The sequence below is a fragment of the Apium graveolens genome, chromosome 4 (assembly GCF_009905375.1).
Source record: "Apium graveolens cultivar Ventura chromosome 4, ASM990537v1, whole genome shotgun sequence".
In the NCBI taxonomy this organism is placed as follows: Eukaryota; Viridiplantae; Streptophyta; class Magnoliopsida; order Apiales; family Apiaceae; genus Apium; species Apium graveolens.
In genome coordinates, this window is record NC_133650.1 from 282,057,256 (window position 1) to 282,070,552 (window position 13,297).

Genomic DNA, 13,297 nt, shown 5'->3' on the forward strand with positions numbered 1-13,297 from the left:
GTAGTTTTTGTAGTTGTGTCATTTTGACCATGTCTCCAATAAGAGGATTCATCTTATTTGACCATGTCGTTTTTGTAGTTGTGTCATTTTGTAGTTGTGTCGTTTTGACCATATCATTGTGCCATTTCTCTTTTTCAGTTTGTTCAAGTCAAAATATGGATAAATCATGGTTAAAAGCTGATAGAAGAACAAAAGAGTTTAAGAAAGGAGTGGACGATTTATGATGTTTGCATTTGAGAACGGGTATAACGAAGACAAAATAAGTTGTCCCTGCTTAAAGTGCGCACACAACAAATCTTGGAAAGCTCGGATTGTTAAAAATCATCTTTTCCAATATGGCATTGATGAAACTTATACATGTTGGATATGGAACGGGGAGCCAAATCCGGTAGTAAGTCCTCCACAGGAGGAAAGTGACTCCTCTGGATCTGTTAACCAAGCGTACACAGGAATGGGTGAAGCTGACGAAGATGATGATGATTTCTCTTCAGATTCTTCAGATTTCATCAATCACGTGGAAGCTGAGCATGAACCTCTTTATCCGGGTTGTGAGAATTATAGTAAGATGAAAGCTTTGGTTAAGTTATTCAACTTGAAGGTGAAACATGGTATGTCTGATTCATGTTTTTTTGATGTTCTTTTATTGATTGGGTCTTTCCTTCCGGATGGCAACAATATCCCTTCTTCTTTCAATGAAGCAAAGAAAACCTTATGTGCATTAGGAATGGGGTATGAGAAGATACACGCATGCCCGAATAATTGTCTCTTATATTGTAGGCAGATAGATGAAGATGAGACAACTTGTCGTATATGTAAGGCCTCTAGATGGAAATTGAATAAGAAAGGAGAAGAACAGAAAAGAGTCCCTGCAAAGGTTTTATGGTATTTTCCGTTGATACCAAGAATAAGAAATTTGTTCAACACACCTCAGATTGCAAAGGACATGACCTGGCACGAGACGGAGCGAGAACAGGATGGTAAACTGAGGCACCCGGCTGACTCACAAACATGGAAAAATGTCGATCAAGAGTGGCCTGATTTTGCATCAGAGAGTAGGAACCTTCGATTGGCTTTATCCTCCGATGGTTTCAATCCTTTTCATGGCAACCGTACTGAATATTCAATTTGGCCTGTTTTGCTATCGGTTTACAACCTTCCACATTGGCTCTGTATGAAAAGAAAGTACATTATGCTTTGCTTATTAATATCAGGACCGACTGAGCCTGGAAATGATATCGACGTGTTCTTGCAACCACTTATAGAAGATCTGCAAGAGTTGTGGCGCGGGAAACAAGTGTATGACGCATATAAATAAGAGAATTTCTTACTAAGGGGGATATTATTATGGACGATAAGTGATTATCCGGCCTTGGGGAACTTGTCAGGAAATGTAATTAAAGGGTATAATGCTTGTACTATTTGTGTTGACAACACAAAGGCTACTAGGCTTGTTCATTATTGGAAGACGGTGATTATGAGGCATAGGAGGTGGTTGCCCCGTCATCATCCTTATAGAAAGCAAAAATCAGCTTTTGATAATACTGTTGAGAAGGGTGTTGCTCCAATTCCGTTAACTGGTTCCGTTAATTGGTGAGCAAGTTCTTGGAAGAGTACATCATCTAAGGGACCATGTCTTTGGTAAGACACAGCGCCAACCTCAATGGAATTAAGGTGAAGCTCGACTAGTTTGGAAGAAGGTATCTATATTCTTCCAACTTGAGTATTGGAAGTTTTTGCCGATGAGGCATGTTCTCGATGTGATGCACATCGAGAAAAATATATGTGAATCTTTGCTTGGAACTTTGCTAAATATTCCTGGAAAGACAAAAGATAGGGAGTCTGTCCGTCTTGATATGGCTGACATGGGAATAAGAACGGAGCTGAGGCCAAAAACTCCCGGAAAGAAAGAGAAGGTACCTTTGGCTTCATGGAACTTATCAAATGCAGAAAAGAAGGTAGTTTGCTCATCCTTTCTTCAGATGAAGTTACCGGATGGATTTTGTTCAAATATCAAGAATGTTGTTAATATGGAAAAACTTCAGCTTGTTGGAATGAAATCTCATGATTGCCACACAATATTGCATCATTTGCTTCCAATTTCGATTCAGCCAGTACTACAAAAGCAAGTCAGGTGCACAATAATAAGGTTTTGCCTATTTTTCAAAGCAATTTGCAGTAAAGTCATCGATGTAGATAAATTGGAAAATATGCAATCTCAGTTGGTGGAAACATTATGCCAGCTAGAAAAACACTTTCCCCCTTCGTTTTTCGATGTGATGATCCATCTCTCAATTCATCTTGTGAGAGAGGTTAAGCTTTGCGGGCCAATCTTTCTTCGTTGGATGTATCCTTTCGAGAGATATATGAAGGCGTTTAAGGGATATGTACGCAACCCTGCTCATCCCGAAGGCTATATTGCAGAGGCATATGTTGCCGAGGAGGCCGTTGAATGTTTGGTCAATTTTGAAGAAGCTACCATAGGTTTGCCAAAAAAGGGTAGGGATGAGCAAAATGGAATAACCGGAGCTCTATCCGGTGCGACAATCATAAAGCCGAGCAACGAGGACTTGCAGCTTGCACACATATGTTTTCTGCAAAATAGCAATGACATCAGGCCATATTTTGAGTAAGTTACTAACGTATGTGTGTGTGTATTTTGTTATTCATTTATTTTCAGCCTTTTAATAATTCACTATTAAAGCAATTTTTTTTACTTGTAGTGAACATATGGCATCTTTGATGGAAAGATACCCGCATCATGAAAATGACCAAGTTTGGCTAAAAAACTAGCAAAATGATCAATTCCCCGAATGGTTCAAGAAAAAGGTAAGATTTCTATTAGTCTTTTTATTACTACTTTTATATCGTCCTAATTAAAATGTAAGTGACAACTAATATAGGAACTCAAAAAATTCCAATAACAATTTAAAACACAGCCCTCTTTTTAATTACTAATTGCGCTGGACTTCCACATGATTTTTGAGCATGAGTCAAAAAAACCTATATCCAAGTACAAGTATGATCTGCATATTTATATAGTCCTTGCTTAAGGATTTATCGGTATAGGAGGGTGTAAAATATATCTTTAATATTGGAGTAACTCATTTCATTTACTTTAAAAGTAGCTTAATTATAAGTATACACTCAAACTCCATATTATAATATTATAATTATATTATAACTAGTATAAATAATATGTTTTTGGACAGATTGAAACAGAATTGCTCCATGATCATAATGGCATAACTGATGAGATAAGGTGGATTGCAGAAGGGCCTAACAAGAATGTTCCTACATTCAGTGGTTATAGAATCAACGGTGTTAGTTATAGCACCAAGGATCGTGATGATAATCAACAAGTCCAGTGTAGTGGTGTTTCTGTTGTTGCTGATACATTGATGCTTGTTGAAAAAGATAACACTGTTGAACATACTGCACAGACCTATTACGGAGTTATAACAAGTATATGGGACTTAGACTATAATAAATTCAGGGTCCCTATATTTCGTTGTAATTGGGTAGATATTAACAAAGGGGTAAAGGTCGATGACTTGGGATTTATATTGGTTAATTTGAACAAATTAGGATTTGTAAATGATCCATTCGTACTAGGAAAACATGTTAAGCAAGTTTGCTACATTGATGATCCTCTTTAGAAATTCTGGTCTGTGGTGTTAAAGCTATCAGAAAAGAACTTTAATGACCACTCTGATGAGGAAAATGATGGCTATGTAGAAATAGAACATGAGAATGAGCTACAAACGCCCCTGTTCCCAAATGTTGATGAACATGATGATGAAAACGCTAGTTATATGCGAGAGGAAGAAGAATGGATTCAGCTTCCATGATGGTAATATATAGGATTATTTATACAGCTTTGAATCCTTTTACTACTCACTTGTCTTTTTCTTATAGGTGAAACTCACATTATATATCTACATGTACTTCTGCTCAACCCCTTGATGAGATTACTTTTGCCGTGGTAAAATCATCATCTAGTTGACTTTGAGTTTGTTTGGTTATAATAGATGATGATTTTATTATAGAAAAAATAATCATTCGGCGGACAAACACATATGAATATTATGGCTTGCTTGGAGACAGGAGGCCGGACGGAGATATGTTTATTATTGCAAATGATAAAATTATACAATTTGTGGTATCAAACTTCTAGTCCTTAAGGTTAATGTTATGTTTTCTATATATGCAGATTTACTTGGCGTCGGTTATAACACAAGTCCTTCAAAACTGTGGCTAAGCAGCATGCAACTTATAAGCAAAGCCAAGCCACGAGAACTGTCTACCCATTTTCATTTTAACATTCATTGTTGTTTGTGGAAGTCTTTGTCGAAACAACTCTATTTGAGTTCCAATTTGATTTGAATTTCTTGGCCAATTCATGTACTGATTACTAAATTTATTGATGTGGTTTGCTACTCTGTTAGAATTGGTTTACAATTCCGCTTTGACCATTTCTAGTTTGCTGTTGGTTGGTTAATCTATGGACTGGATTTTGGTGGTATGTTGGTGTTTGGTTTGTGTAACTGGGATGTGACATATACAAGTCAAATTTTTTTTCCTATCTTCATTAAACAGACAACAGTTTATTATGACAATATCCTAAACCGTCTTCTAAACGTGAAATTCAAACAACCATATCCTAAACTGTTGTATGAAACACATTATTTCACGATATCAATAACCATTGTCTATGAAGTTTGCATTGGATCATGGTATTTAAACTCTGTTGTCTGATATTCAATAAAACGTTGGTTTCTATAAACTATTGTCTAACTTGCACAACGTTTTTTCTAAACACCATCGTCTTATGATGAAAATGAATTTATATACACACAACATGTGGACACCATTGTTGTAAAGCGTTCTAAACAACAGAGCCTCAAAGAACTGTTGTGTCAAGATATCAAAGCATGCAACTTAGACAATAGTGTGTAGAATCAACTATAACTGTTATTATACGACAACCAGGACAACTGTTTTTTATTTACAAAGAAAAGCCCGTTGTTTCTATTTTTGGGACGACGGGTTTCTTCTCAACCGTTGTCTGATAACAGTTGTAGGAGACTGAATTTCTTGTAGTGAACAACCAGGAGCACACCAGATCATTATAATGTTCCCAAGCCTTCACATTAGCAAAATTTGTAGCCGTACTTACATGTCTATGAATCACTCCATCAATAAACCCTAACTTATTCTTAGTGGACAAACCAAGAATTATAGAGCTTCTCATATTACTATTACCAGATCCATTGACCTTAATCTTGGCTAATCCAGAAGAATTAACATCATAAGGATGAATGTAATATGCATTAGATGGATCTTGATTAGGTAAAACTACATTTATATTCTAAGCATTATTAATAGATAATTTAGACATTTCTAAAATGCAGAGCTTAAACATAGATGATGAACACACTCTCAAGAACAAGTATCTTGAACAGAATCAATTAAGAATCTTTAAGGCGAAGCGACGAAATAAGATATGATATAAAAATAGTTCAAAAACGTGTAATTATGGCTAATCGATCAAATAAAACTTTCATAATGGAGAGAAAACACCTTAATCAACAAAGATTTGCTCTGAAAACTTGAGATAACATAGTAATCTTTATAACGTGATTTCAATTGCTTCGATTCTGATATGTTTGACGATTTTTAGAAGCTCTGACACCATGATAATAATTGAAACTAAATGTTTATTAACATTAAGCAAAACAAAGTTTAGAGAAAGCTTGTTTAAGTACATGATATTTATATTTTCTTATTATGTGTACTGAGAAAGAGAGAGAGAAAGAGAGAGAGAGATTTAACTAGTTTGAATGATGAAATGAAGACAATAATTCCACTTAGGGCCTATTCCGGATAATTCAGATACAGATCTTCCTATATCCGTATCCGGATCCGAATTCGAAAATTTGTATCTTTATCTGTATCCGAATCCTGAAATATTTAAAGAGTAATATCTGAATCCGGATACGGATCCAACAGATACTATCCGGATACAGATAATATCCGGATCTGAATCCAATTTTCAATCAGATTTTTTATTTTTATATTAAAAATTAAAAAAATTGAAAGATTATATGAAAAAATAAATTTTATTTTTAAAATTAAAATAAGAGTTAAAGCGATTTAATCCTATTTTAATTTATTCAAAAATAAATTTTTATTTATCTTTTCAATATATTGACTTTAATTTGTTGAACTGAATCAATTTTTTTATATATGTCTATACTATTTTAATAATTACATAAAATTTATATGAACATAATATTTAATATATATTCTGACATATATATATATGTGTGTGTGTATACGTACACACACACTATAAATTTAATATAATAAATTAAAACTAAATGAATTTATTCAGATTCAGATATTATCAAAAATTATTTTTATTTATCTTTTCAATATATTGATTATCTTTAATTTGTTGAAATTAAATAACTTTTTTATATATGTCTATACTATTTTTATAAATTTGTATAAACTTAATATTTAATATATATATATGTGTGTGTGTGTATATGCACACACTATAAACTTAATATAATAAATTATAAACAATATACATATTTAAATATAATATATTTATTTGGATTCCAATATTATCGGATACGAATATGCGTGTATCTCTATCCATATCCGTAACCGTCAAATTCAGATATGGATAATATCCGTTTTGTTTTGAATACGAATAACATTCGCTTTATTTCGGAAACGAATGCGGATTTTTTTAAATGAATATTGGATTTTTCGATTTTTTTTGACAACCCTAGTTCCACTAAAGAGAGAGAAAGTTTCAAACTATTGCATTACATGATGAGCTGTTATAACTGATCGTATAAAATCGATAGAATATAATTTGAGTTAATAAAATTGACCGACGGCTATCCAGTCATTTATGCCTGTTTCAAAGATGGATAAATGTCACTAGTGTCGGCTCCGATCCAGAAAATCCAAAGTACTATCTCGGCCGCTATGCATATTGTGAAAATCTTATCTAATAATAATACCTTTTTATTTTTTTAGAGTACATGCATGCATGTTAATATTATAAGCAACTAAAAAATGTTCAAATTAAACTTGAAAAATGTGTAGGAACGGTATGCCACTGTCTTGAGCATATATGCCGATATGGGTCACTTAAATGTGGGAAATGAATGAGATTTGAGAGTGGTGGATAGAAGCAATATGGTTCTTAAGGGTGAAAAATTCAAAAAAGTTATGTTGTCGGGTTTTACACTGCTTGAGCTACCCGACCTAATTCCCATATTTGCCATTCGCTATAGAGATTCAATCCGAGACTAAGCCGACTCATGTTCATCCGATTTAAAACAACATGAAGTCCTCCCGAAAAATATCTTCCTCCCGGTGGTTAGAAATGTGTTGATGGAGATCCATGACAATCCTCATCAACTAATTCGCCCGCTATAAGATGAAGATGGACAAGAAGAATAAATAATGGCATGGCGTGATCAATGACGGACAAGAAGAGCATGACACGAGGTTGTGCGGGTCTTGAAATTGTAGATAATTTTGAAGACCAAGTCACTAAAGTCCTAAGAAGTAGGACTATTGGTTGAACTAGAAGACCTATTTTGATGGAATAACAGTTAGTGCAGAAAAGATAGCAGAATGTGGAGAAAAAGAAGGAAAAATTTCAAATAAGCACAACGGCATGCTAAGTTGATATATAAGATGAGAGAAGAACGTGGAAGTTATCATGCAATCTCCACAAAAGGAAACTATAGTCATTTATCTAATTTTTGAGTCTTGATTGTAAGATATCTTAGTAACTATTACTTACAATTTTAGTGAATTCTTTTTTTAGGTTTGGTACACAATCCCACCCGTGGTTTTTTATCCCTTAAAGAGGTTTTTCCGCGTCACCAATCCTTTGTGTCACTTGAGTTTTTTTCATTTACTATTTTAAAATCTTACTAAATAATTCGTCATAAACCATTTAAGTTCGATCATTACCTACAAAATTTTACAAAAACAGTTTGGCGTCATTTTTGGGAAACTGATTGATAATTTAATTGGTTTTTAAAAATGATAAACCCACAACAACAATAATCTAGAGACACACATGTAGGTGATATCGTGAATGTAGAAATGATATCTGCTATCAAGAAGTTACAAAGCGATATTAAGGCATTAAGATATGAAAACGAGGACTTAAAGAAGGAACTGACGACAGTCAAATCAAAAAATAACAAAACCACTATATCAAAGAAGACTCTCAAAAGCATGACCAGAAAACTCAACATTGATGAATCTTATGACGTAGATGAACATCACAAATCAAATGAACAAGACTTGATCTTTATGGACAAATATGGTAATGCTATACTTGATGAAGGAAAGCAAGGACATGAAGATCATAATGATGAGACCGATGAGGACCGTGAAAGAAGAAGACACCCACATAGAATGTGAGATTAATGAGGACATGTACCAGAAGCAGTGAGGAAAGAATTGCAAGAATTAAGAGAACTCATACAATGCATACCAAGAGTACCTAAGCCTATGGAAAAGGATACGCCCAGAAGTTATGCAAATTCACCATTTTCTCACAATATAATACTTGTGGAAATACCTAAACGGTTTATGGTACCACACATGAAGGCTTACGATGGCACTACAGACCCACATGAACACGTAGCTCAATACAAACAACGCATGTTCACAGTTCCAAATCCTTAAATACAAAGAGCCATATATATATTCATGGGATTTGGATCTATTCTGACAGCTTTGCAATGGTTGGTAAGCCTACCTAATAAGAGGATTGGATCAATTGCGGACCTAGTAGATGCGCTCAATCTACAGTTTACAAGTAATAGGCACTTTGAGAAAATAACAAGTAATCTGTATAAGATTGTCCATAAATACATGGAGCCACTAAGGGAATATCTTACAAGATTCAACATGGAAAACATCACCATACAAAATTATGACATCCCCACAACCATAGAAGCATTTAGAAGCAGATTGGAGAGAGACTTACCTCTGTTTGACGAATTGACCAAGTATCCATGCAAGAATAATGGATGATGTACAGGCTAAAGCTATGGCACAAGTAAGGCTGGAAGAAGATAAGAGAGGATTACAAGAGAAGTATTATTATCCCAATATGAAAATTACAACATCAAGAACCAGAGATTACAAACCGTACATGAGAAATGAGAGGGAGGAAGCACGTTTCAATATTTTAAATGATAAGGTGGATTGGAGAAAAGATCCAAATTTACCTTCCACATAGGACACATATGGTTTCACCATATCACCATCTGTCATGGTACGGGAGTTCAACAAGTTGAGAGATATCGTCACGTGGCCAATGAAGACCAAAAAACCAAGAAGCAATCTAGAATCCAAAGTATGGTGTGAATTTCATGAAGATTATGGTCACATAGTAGCTGATTGTGTGGCTTTAAGGAAATAAATTCAAGTGTTGACCAACAAAGGAATTTGGGCGAATACCTACTATCACAAAAAATCAATAATATCTGACCTGATAGGTCTCCATTGCGGCATCCACCACCCGCTCATCACCACAAGATTATAAACTTCATAGCTGGTGGATCAGAAATTTATGTGGAAATGTATTCATAGGCTAAGAGAGTAGCTAGGGGAACATCTTATTGGGTCAGAGTTGCAAGAGCCAAAATTATGAGAAATCAAGGGAATGTATTATAATTTGATAATTCAGACAGGGAATATCTTGTAGAGCCACAAAATGACACCTTGGTCATCTTTATACCAATTGGAAAATGTTTCATAAAGAGGATTCTTGTTGATAATGGAAGTGCTGCCAATATCATGATGTTACATACACTGAAGGAGATGGGACTAACAAAGAATGATATAATAAAGAGGTACACAATATTGGTCGACTTTAATGGAGAATAAAAAGAATAATTGGAGAAATATCACATCCCACATATGCGCAATGTGTTAACCTATTCCAGAAATTTTTGGTCATGGATGAGGAATATACGTACAATATCATATTAGGAAGACCATGGATACACAGTTAGAGAGCGATTTTATCCACGTTCCATCAAGTGGTAAAGTATTCAACACTATGAGGGGTCCAAAAAATTTGAGGAGATCAACATGTCTCCAGGGAGTGCTAAAAGACATGCTTGAAACCAACAACACGGCATGAAGTAAAAGACACATCAAGATCAACAATGACGAAACCAGAAAAATTAGCAGAAGTGAACCTATCAACTGGGGATAAAAAAGTTTTGATTGGTGAAGACTTAGAAACACAAATTGACAGTACTGGGCAGATCTGAAGGCGGAGCTGGGCCAAGCTTTGTCACAACAAGCATCAAGGTTAGACGCATTTGCTTGGAAATATGATGACATCACGTTTATAGACCCAAAAATCATCACTCACAAACTAAACGTTGATCCAAATCATGTCCCAATACAAAATTAGAAAAGAAAATTTGGGACTGAGAGGAATCAGAATATCAATGATAAGGTGAATAGGATTTTGAAGTCAGGGATGATCAAGGAGGTGGATTACCAAGAATGGCTGGAGAATATTGTCATTGTGCAGAAAAAGAATGACAAATAGAGAGTATGTGTTGATTACACAGACCTTAACAAGGCATGTGTAAAGGATCCATACCCACTACCACACATTAACATCATGTTCGACTCAAGTATAGGATATAAACTATTGATGTTTCTAGACGCATCAAGTGAGTTCAATAAAATTCAAATGGAACCATTTGATGGAGAAAAGACTGCATTTATAACTGAAAAGGGATATATTGTAACTTAGCCATGCCATTTGGTTTAAAAATGCAAGAGCTATATTTCAACAATAAGTGAACTTGACGTTCAAAGAACAAATCGGGAAAATAATGAAAGTGTATATTGACGACATGGTGGTAAAGTCACTAAATACCGAAGATCATTTAAGTGACTTGAAGGAAGAATTTGACAGTCTAAGGGCCTTTAGCATGAAGCTTAATCCCTCCAAGTGCAACTTTGTTGTCTCGTCAGGAAAATTCCTGGGACATATAACACGAAGAGGAATTGAAGCTAATACAGAATAATTGAAAGTCATTTTTGACTTGAAAAGCCCCATAACACTGAAAGAGGTACAAATTAACTGGGGTATGGCTCCTTTCAACAGGTTCATTTCACGATCGTTCGACACGTTTAAGTTATTTTACGACGCGTTATGGAAGAATAAGGAAAAAAGGCATTGCAATCTACTTCCATTACTTAAAAATGAATGATCATCCTATTATGAATAAAATTTGACAAAGGACCAAGTCCTTTCACCAAGTGTCCTTACACACACTATAGATAATGGGCTTAATATCAAAAATCTATAAAAGGATAATAAATAACATATAAGTGTGTTTCAAAAGGGAAAGACCTTTTAACTACTTAACACAGTGCATACACTATACATGTTTACATATGAAATTTGTATAATTTCTTGCATAAGGTATAACGTGATGTAATTCATTAGATATTGTTTACTACATTATTTTAGATTTATGACGTTTTAAATGATATATTGACGCTAAGGAATTTGACATGACCATGTAACATGATAAAAATTAATGAAATGTTTGCTAATATTATTTGCTATTTTATATGTATATAATTACGATTGTATCATGACATAAAGATCTTCTACATGATAAACTAACATTTCTATAATAACAATCATGTTATGATATACAAAGTCAAGACATTAAGATCAATCACCACTAAATATGAAAGAAACATCATATATAACGTCAAATAAAGTCTCCCACTCCATGAGTGAAACAAAGTTTAAAATATCCGGGTAATAACACTAAATTCAATAACCAAGTGATACGCAGAAATGAAATATATAGTTTCAAGTCATGAACAAAAGATTAAGTCATAATTCAAAGCAATAAGTCTAAAGATGAGTAAAAAATTACTCATTTCCAGGGGCATTGTCCTTGGGAGACCCATGACCATCATAATCTTTATCAGAGTTATCAACAAGAAATTCACCTCTCTGGTATTTTCAGCATCACCTTTACCCTGGTCTTTATGGTAGCTTGAGTGATGGCCTTATTGGCTTCTACGTAAACTTTCTGTTCCATTTCTTGGACTTTGTGAGAAAATTCGTCAAGTTCTTGTTGAACATTATTTGTATTTTTCATGTACATGTTGGCCAACTCTTGAGATGTTCTCAAATTCTCTGCACACCCCTGATGCTTTATCTGTAGAGTCTTGAACTCCTTATCTTTATCTTCATACAATTCGTGGGAAGCTAACATTCTTTGGAAGGCCTACAAAATAAAAGAAGGTATCAAGCATATGGAAAATATCAGAAGTGATTCATTTAAGATAATTTGGATGCTCGCATGAAAAGATTGCCCAACTGCGTAGTCTAGAATCTGTTTGACATCCTTAGAAGAGCGACCCTTAATTAATTATAGAAGCAAATAATCATCCAAAGCATGAGTGAAAGTTTGGACATGTGCATCCACAGAATAACCAGGAGTAGTCCAAGATATGGATGTATCAGAATTAACATCTCCAGCTGCCAAATTATGCTTTGGTTTCTTATTCACAGGAGTGTTCCAAGGGCTCATAATCATAATAGTCTTGGAGGAGTAAGTTTCATTAGAATTATCATCTCTACCTCGCCTGGTGAACAAGTCATAACTAGGTACCAACATTGGCTTGATGATATGAGGCTTAAATTTGACAATAAGAAAGCAATGTTCAATTGACATCAAGATCAATAAGCAAAAACACATAGAAAGGCAAAGGTATTTCATAAAGGAGAGAAAATGACATGTACATTTGGCATAAATCCTGCTGGAACTCATCTCTAACTCTTTATCATCATTTTCTCCTTTTTCTTCTTTCTTGGGACTTTTCATAGTGTCCGATGACAAACTGTGAGCAGGAGGAGAAGGCTTGATTACAACATGAGTGGGCTTCTTACTGCTAATCCTATGAGCAACATTCTTAGATAGAGGTGCACTTGGTTTGTCAACATCACTAGCCTCACTATTCATGATCCCTTTTCCATTATCCATCATACTAGAATCATCACCAGTGATAGCAACTCTTACAAGCCTATCTGAATAATTTGGTCATGTTCTTTCAGCAGAAAGAGCCAAAATCTTAATCACAATTTTTTTGGATTAACATTCTCAACATGAAGGTCAAACTGGGGCTCTATGGTGATATTCATCACAACAGAAAAAGGTTATTATCTCATAAGAGTAAGAAGATCCTT

General features: G+C 34.6%; 1 protein-coding gene across 1 annotated transcript; it reads left to right on the forward strand.

Annotated features, from left to right (window-relative positions):
- The first annotated feature begins 223 nt into the window (after positions 1 to 223).
- On the forward strand, positions 224 to 1,594 carry LOC141719730 (uncharacterized). Its single transcript, XM_074522103.1, has 2 exons — positions 224 to 1,109; positions 1,386 to 1,594. The coding sequence occupies exons 1-2, from the start codon at positions 224 to 226 to the stop codon at positions 1,592 to 1,594; spliced, it is 1,095 nt and encodes a 364-aa protein (XP_074378204.1).
- The last annotated feature ends 11,703 nt before the right edge of the window (positions 1,595 to 13,297 follow it).

Excerpts from the sequence above, each read along its gene's own strand:
- LOC141719730 (XM_074522103.1), top strand. The coding sequence starts at position 224 with ATGTTTGCATTTGAGAACGGGTATAACGAAGACAAAATAAGTTGTCCC. Across the intron at positions 1,110-1,385 it reads CAATCCTTTTCATGGCAACC|GAAATGTAATTAAAGGGTAT; the intron begins GTACTGAATATT and ends GGAACTTGTCAG.